This window comes from Panthera leo, chromosome B3 (genome assembly GCF_018350215.1).
Source record: "Panthera leo isolate Ple1 chromosome B3, P.leo_Ple1_pat1.1, whole genome shotgun sequence".
NCBI classification, from domain to species: domain Eukaryota; kingdom Metazoa; phylum Chordata; class Mammalia; order Carnivora; family Felidae; genus Panthera; species Panthera leo.
In genome coordinates this window covers 119516032-119523180 of record NC_056684.1, presented here as the reverse complement: position 1 = coordinate 119523180, position 7149 = coordinate 119516032, and the positions used below count along the sequence as shown (strand labels likewise).

General features: G+C 41.4%; 1 protein-coding gene across 1 annotated transcript in view; it reads left to right on the top strand.

Annotated features, from left to right (window-relative positions):
• The window catches only part of NEK9 (NIMA related kinase 9), a 38926-nt gene continuing 31777 nt past the window's right edge, over positions 1-7149 (top strand). The window contains exons 1-4 of the mRNA XM_042943822.1: positions 1-332; positions 2620-2797; positions 4705-4760; positions 5294-5364. Coding sequence (XP_042799756.1) covers positions 114-332; positions 2620-2797; positions 4705-4760; positions 5294-5364 — 524 coding nt within the window. The 5' untranslated portion in view covers positions 1-113. The remainder of the gene's footprint in view (positions 333-2619; positions 2798-4704; positions 4761-5293; positions 5365-7149) is intronic.

Below are 7149 nucleotides of genomic sequence, written 5' to 3'. Positions count from 1 at the left end.
GAGCCTCGCGGGGTTGCGGGGCTGACGGAGCCGCGCGCCGGCGTCTGAAGCGAGAGAGGCTCAGCGCGGTCAGCCCCGCCGGGGACACGCAGGCCGGTTCCGCGGCCGCCGCCATGTCGGTGCTGGGCGAGTACGAGCGACACTGCGATTCCATCAACTCGGACTTTGGGAGCGAGTCCGGGGGTGGCGGGGACTCGGGCCCGGGGCCCAGTGCTGGTCCGGGGCCGCGAGCCGGCGGCGGCGCGGCGGAGCAGGAGGAGCTGCACTACATCCCCATCCGCGTCCTGGGCCGCGGCGCCTTCGGGGAGGCCACGCTGTACCGCCGCACCGAGGTAGCGGCCCCTGGCTCCGGCCGTCCCAGCCCCTCCTTCGCCGCCCCGCTTCCCAGCCCCGACCGGTTCCCCGCTTTGCCTGCGGCTTGCGCCTTGTGCTCGCTTAGGTTTGCGCAGCCGCAGGCGGGGTGTGTGTCTCAGGGTCTTCTCCAGTCTCCGGCTCACCGGCACCGGGAATCCGTCAGATCGCTGTTTTTGCTAACTGGGCGTTTCTGTCGAACCCGGGGAAGGGAGCAAGTCATTGAACTTTCTCTGAGCCTTAGCTTACCCATCTGTAAATTGGGGTTAATGATAACTACCTTCAAAAATAATCTTTATTTTTTTACGCTTACTTTGAGAATCGAACGAAGGTACTTTTTGCAAACTGTAAATTAAAAATGGCATACGAATGTGAAGTGTTGTCAAAACTTCCTTCCTCATGCAGTATAGCTCTCCAGGGTCGGGGTGGAGAGGAGGGGCGTAGCTTCAGAATTCCCACAATCAGTGGCAACTCGGCTGTCTTTGCCGTTATCTTTAAGCTCAGGTATGAACATTTAATTGGAGATTTTTCTAGAACGTCACTGAGAGGGTCATTGCTGTCTTCATCAGTGTTTATCCCGCAGTGTTTATGCATGGGAAATACCTTTTTGGTATATTCTAAGCCTCTCGGGTGGCGAGAGGCAAAGAGACCTTTGAGAACCTAATGTGAACATAACCCACCCCCCCTCCCCTATTGCATATATACACATCTTTTGAAGAGATTCCTAGATCACTGACCACCAAGTTCAAAATGTATAATGATATTAAAAACCCTGTAGTGGTGACTCTGCTTCCAAAAACTAACCATCAATTGTATTTGATCACTAAAGTCTTAAATTTGAAGACTATAGGTGATGATGATGATGATGATGATTCATCCATCAGTACACCATCTGCAGTTCTGGGGTGTGTTCCAAACTAGCATAGTTTTAAGGCTAAAAGATGGAGGAAAGGGGTGGTTGCAAGAGAAAATTTTCAAGTGTTCTTTTTTATCCTAATGCCGCATTAATGTATGATGTTAGGGTTACTGTTAGTATTCTGCTTTTATTTGTACTCAAAATATGAGAAAGAGGAGATGAACATTACTATTTCTGTTAAACTAAGTTAAAGAAACTAAGACGGTATATTTAAAGGACTTGACACTTAAATTAGAAGTAAATCTTGGGCTAGAACAGAGTTTCACATCTCCTTATCCATGCCTTTCCATCATGTTGAACTTGATTACTGAGGTTGGTTTATTTAAATTTGATTACATTTCTCAAAAAATGGCACAACATTAGCCATCTGGCCAAATGTTTATTAGGTCTGAATGTACAAAGGTTTGATTAGAAGCAGCCGTTTCCCCCAAGAAGCTTCTATTTCGATGGGAAGACAAGTTAGCCCTGTTAGTAAACAAATAGCATTTAAGTTGTATGTGTATATAAATGAAAAAGGACGGACAAACATCATTTTAGTGTCTGAGTTCTAAAGGGAACGGTCGCACTGAATACATGCACAGTAGAAAGTTTATCAGGATATCTCCCCCCCAGGAGTTTAAAAGGCTTAGCTGAATCATTCTAAAGGATAGGGAGAGTGATGTAGGTGTGGATGCTTCTGGGCTAAGAAGCAGTATCCGGAAAGAATTTGGGTGTTATAAAAGGAAGTGGGTATTGGGAGCTGAAGGTGAGTTGTCGCAGATAGAGGGAAACATGTGATACATAAAAGTTATAGGAGATACAGAGTTGCGAAATAGGGCAGGTGAGGAAAGTGAACTCTGAACCCTTAGGCATGACTTATTCCTATCCAGAAAACATAAACAGAAATCACTAGAGAAATCTAAATTTATAAAATTAGAGGTAAGTGTAATGTTTCCATTTTATAAGAAACTCTGGTCAGCTATAGATAACCAGTCTCTCCAGTTCTCCATTTCTCCAGTATTCTAGCCCTACTACAATGCTTATGACTAGCAGTTTGTCATGATGCCCTTCAGTAGGATCTTTGAGATCTATATCTCCTATTTTTTATCTGGAACTGACATCATGCAAATTTAAATGTGGCCACAATGTAATAGCATCTTAGTGCTTTGCTTTCCCTAGTCCTGCAGTAAATTGTAAAGCTTAATTTTATGAAGAATCTTAAAATTCTGTTCCTGTTTTGTCTAAAGGAAAAAATAAAAGGAGTCCGTCTGTGCCCATCTAGGAAGTTTTCTTTCTAGGCTTAGAGATCCGGGTGTGGATTCATTCTCTGCCAGCCAAGAGGAAAGCACGATACCTCTATTACTGTGTTGTAGGATGACTCGTTGGTTGTGTGGAAGGAAGTTGATTTAACCCGACTGTCAGAGAAGGAGCGTCGTGATGCCTTGAATGAGATTGTTATTCTGGCGCTGCTGCAGCATGACAACATTATTGCCTACTACAATCATTTCATGGACAATACGACTCTGCTGATTGAGCTGGAATATTGTAATGGTAAGGTAGACTTCAGTGGGACCTCCTCTGGCAAGACATTATTGTGCTTGTACTTACCTTGAGGGGGAGAGGAAAATAAGGTATATGCATTGGTGAAAAACTTGAAATGGAGGGCTGCCTGGGTGATTCGGTCAGTTGAGCATCTGACTCTTGATCTCAGCTCAGGTCTTGATCTTGGGGTTGTGAGTTTAAGCCTCACATTGGGCTCTGGCACTGGGCGTGAAGCCTACTTTGAAAAACAAAAACAAAAAAACAACTTTAAATGGATTTCTAGAGTTTAAGAGAAATAAGTTCAGACCCTGGAGAATTTTGAAGTGATTTACAAAATAAGGGAAGGAATACTGCATACTGCATGCTCAAATTCTCTATTATGCTTATAGTTCCATTTTCAAATTATTAATTCAGTTGAATTTTACATTCACTCTTCAAGGTTTTTTCTAATGAATTAACATTAGTTAGGCATTAATGTTAGACATCTAGTTAGGCACTAGAAACAGTGTAGCTTGGCACTCCTTGGTATATTTAATGAAATCTTATAAGGGACATTTATTAATACTGACTCAGTCAAAACTGTCCTTTTGAAGAGTGATTCAAAGATCATAGGTGAATGAAAATGACAGATAGTAAAGGATGGCTTTAATATATCTGGTCTTTGATTACTTTGGACCATTTTGCTTATAAGATAGCAGTGTGTATAGCTCATTTGCTAAGAAAATAGACTCTAAACCCATTTCCCAAGCTCCACTGCTTCTTAACATTGTAAATTTGCACAAGAAACTTCTCTGTGCCTCAGCTTCCTCACCTTAATATGAGTTTATTAATAAACAGTACCTGTCTCCTAGGGTGTTGTATTAAACGAATATGTAAAGCCCCTAGCATAGTACTTGGTGTGCAGCAAATCTTTCATACGTGCTGTCCTAGCTCTTATCCTTATTACATAGAAGAACCCTCAAAGCCCTTTCTTAAGCTACCCTAAAGAAGCTTTAGCTATGCTAAAGAAGTCCCAGCATATTCTTCACTTAAATCTCAAAGAGAAAGCTCCTAGAATTCTAACTTTTTGTCTTGACTCTTGTGCACCACGGTTGTTCCTGGTTCTGATCAACCCTAAATGTAGAAGATTGTATTAGATATTTCTAAAGTAGCAGAAGCCACAAGTAGTAACTTCCTTTGTGGTTAGGAGGGACTAGAACGGTGGTAGATTTGTTGAAGTGACAAGTTACTAAATTGCAGGGGAAAAGAAGTTGTGAAACAGAGCCCGGCCTAAGGCCTAAGTTATAGTTGCAGGTAGGAAGTAAAATGAACCCTGATCATTTGCAGTCTGTTACTTGATAAAGGAAAGGGAGAAGCAAATTCAGACTTATTCCACAGGAAGGAGTTAGCAAAGGGAGTAAGGACTGGAAACAATCTAAGGTGTACCGTAAATTATGGGAAACCTTTTCAGTATGCAATAGAAAGGAAGTTGTCGATGAGATACACCTGTATGTACAAAACATTGCATCACAGGTACCCAGTGTTCTAGTAGTCACACTTCAGAGAGTTGTTACAAAAATATTGCAGATTCCTTTAAAAGGAGTTCTAAAAAAGAAAGTCTTCTGATATGAAGACATTCAAGGTATTTTGCTAATTGGGATAATATAGAAATGGCCTTTATTCTTTTCTAAAAATGTCATACTTCCCATTTTTGTATTGAGCCTCATTTTTTAGGGGAGCCTTTTAAGATTACTTTAGATACAGTACTTGAGGGATGGAAGAGTTTTGTAAAGAGCCAAGAGAGAAGAAGGGGTTTCCTTTGGAAAGGAAGTAGAATCCTTCATTTCTTTGGGTCACCTGTTAAAACCCTGGTAGATATAGAAGTCAAGCTTTGATCTTTATTAAGCAATTCAAACCTGCCTCTCCTTTAATTGCAGGAGGGAACCTGTATGACAAAATCCTTCGCCAGAAGGACAAGTTGTTTGAGGAAGAGGTAATTCATATTTCTGTGGAAGGAAGCTAGAATTGTAATGCTGTGATTCTTGTATTCTAGTTCTGTATTTCCTCTTCCAACAATGAAGAGCGTTTTTTTCCTTTTGTTCAGACTCCCTCCAGGCCCTGGTTGATATTCATGAGAAAGGAAACCTCTAACAAGGAAGCTGTCTATAGCTGCTTCCTAAACGGTTTACCTCCACATCATGATTCTCTATGGGCTTTCTTTCCTGGTTCTATTACTGCATACTGGTATGCCCAGTTTTCTATACCTTTGCATTCTTCTTGGATTTCTTTCCACAACTTTGCTTCACCATATTATATTTTATAATGACATTGGAACTGTTTTATGATGACCTGTTTTTTATTTTTACCCCTACCACTTTTCTTTGTCTACTCAACCTCCAAGCAAGAGATGTAAGGTCATGTTGAATCATAACCTCTGGTTGTAGCTTCCTTTGTTTTGTTTTAGTGTGTGTCTTTATGGAATTTTTCTTATTTCCAGTCCAAATATAATTCATTTTTTTTCTGCAGATGGTGGTGTGGTACCTATTTCAGATTGTTTCAGCAGTGAGCTGTATCCATAAAGCTGGAATCCTTCATAGGTATGAGTAAAAGAATACGGGATGCAGTCCTCCACCAATCTGACCCCCACCTTGGATGTGCCTCCCGTCAGCACTATTATTTTCTTGATTAAGCTGTCAAGGCTTTTCCGTTAATATAATTTAGGAAGGAAAGAGTGAGTAATGAGGCGTGTTACCTTCACTTCCTGCAGTTAAACTATGTTTATGATCTAGGAAGAATCTCTTCAATAGCTAAGTACTACTCAGTCACTTCTTTAACAGATACTTTAGAGTTCAATTCATTAATTCATCAGTAAAGTCTAGAAGCCACTGAGAGGAGTGGTATTAGATTGGTTGGAATTCCCAGTAAATGTTCCCTGTGAGCAATAATAATTGGCAAGTGTTTTTAATTTTATAATGGAGTCTTAATTTAAATAAAAAGCTGTTGGGGTGCCTGGGTAGCTCATCATAATCTCACAGTTTGTGAGTTTGAGCCCCGCATTGGGCTCACTGCTATCAGTGCAGAGCCCACTTTGGATCCTCTGTCGCCCTCTCTCTCTGCCCCTCCTCGCCCCCAAAAATATTTTGTTTGTTTTGTATAATTACACAGTTTTACCAGATTTGAGGAGGGAAAACATCTTTCTATTCATTTCTAGCTATAGGAAAGAACTGTTAGAAAAACATTTCCACATTATACCCTTCTGAAGTAAGTCATTGATCATTGCTAGAGATGAATGTTGATCCACCAGTACTGTATTTCTCTTTTTGTTGGTTTGTTCATTCAGTTAATATGTGTTTCTCAATAGTTATTGAATGGCTACACTTGCGTTTTCTTTTCAAAAGTTACAAAGAGTATTGTTGTGGGGTGCCTGGGTGGCTTAGTCAATTAAGCGCTGACTTTTTTTTTGTAAGTTTTTTTTTTTTTTTAAGTTTATTTATTTTAAGAGAGAGTACATGCACAAGTGGGGAAGGGGCAGGGATAGAAGGAGAGAGAGAATCCCAAGTAGGCTCTACACTGTCAGCACAGAGCCCCCCAATGTGGGGCTTGAACCTGAGACAAGAGTCAGACACTTAACCAACTGGGCCATCTAGGCGCCATGCACTGACTCTTGATTTTGGCTTGGGTCATAATCTCACAATTTGTGAGATCATGCCCCGTGTCGGGCTCTGCCCTGGAGGCACAGAACCCGCTTAGGATTCTTTCCCTCTCTCTCTGCCCCTCCCCTGTTTGCACATGTGTGTGTTCTCTCTTTCTCTGTCTCAAAATAAATAAATAAATTTTAAAAAAAAAAGAACATTTTTCTGTTTTTTTCCCTTTTTAAGGAAGCCAGAGTATGAACCAGGCAGTTTATTTGTGTTGCATAGGATCAATTCATCTTTAGAAAAATAGCCAGTGATTTTATTTAGGTGATCTCTACAGCCGAATCATGTTGCTGCTGAGATGCGCAGCCTCTTCCCTTGCCTTAACAGATTTGAAACTTTAACACCAACCAGTTCAAGGCATAAATGGTAGTTGAAGAGGCAGTGCACTTTACAGGAATTCCAGGATTACCTGGGGCACTATATTTTCCATCCAGCCCTCAATTTTCCTAACGTCCTCCATGGTGTGGGAGACATGCCTGTGCTGTGAAGCCCCGGAGAATGAAGTTAATTCTCTGCCTCTAGTCCCTCAAATTCCCTTTTCAATGTTAAAGTATGTGTGAAAGTGGGGACCACTGTTTTGGATCCTGTAACAGTCTGAGCAGGGGTAACCACACATTTTATTCTGTACTAATTCTGGGCAGCGTTGGGGCTGAAGCAAAATATATGGTAATATATGGTAAATAA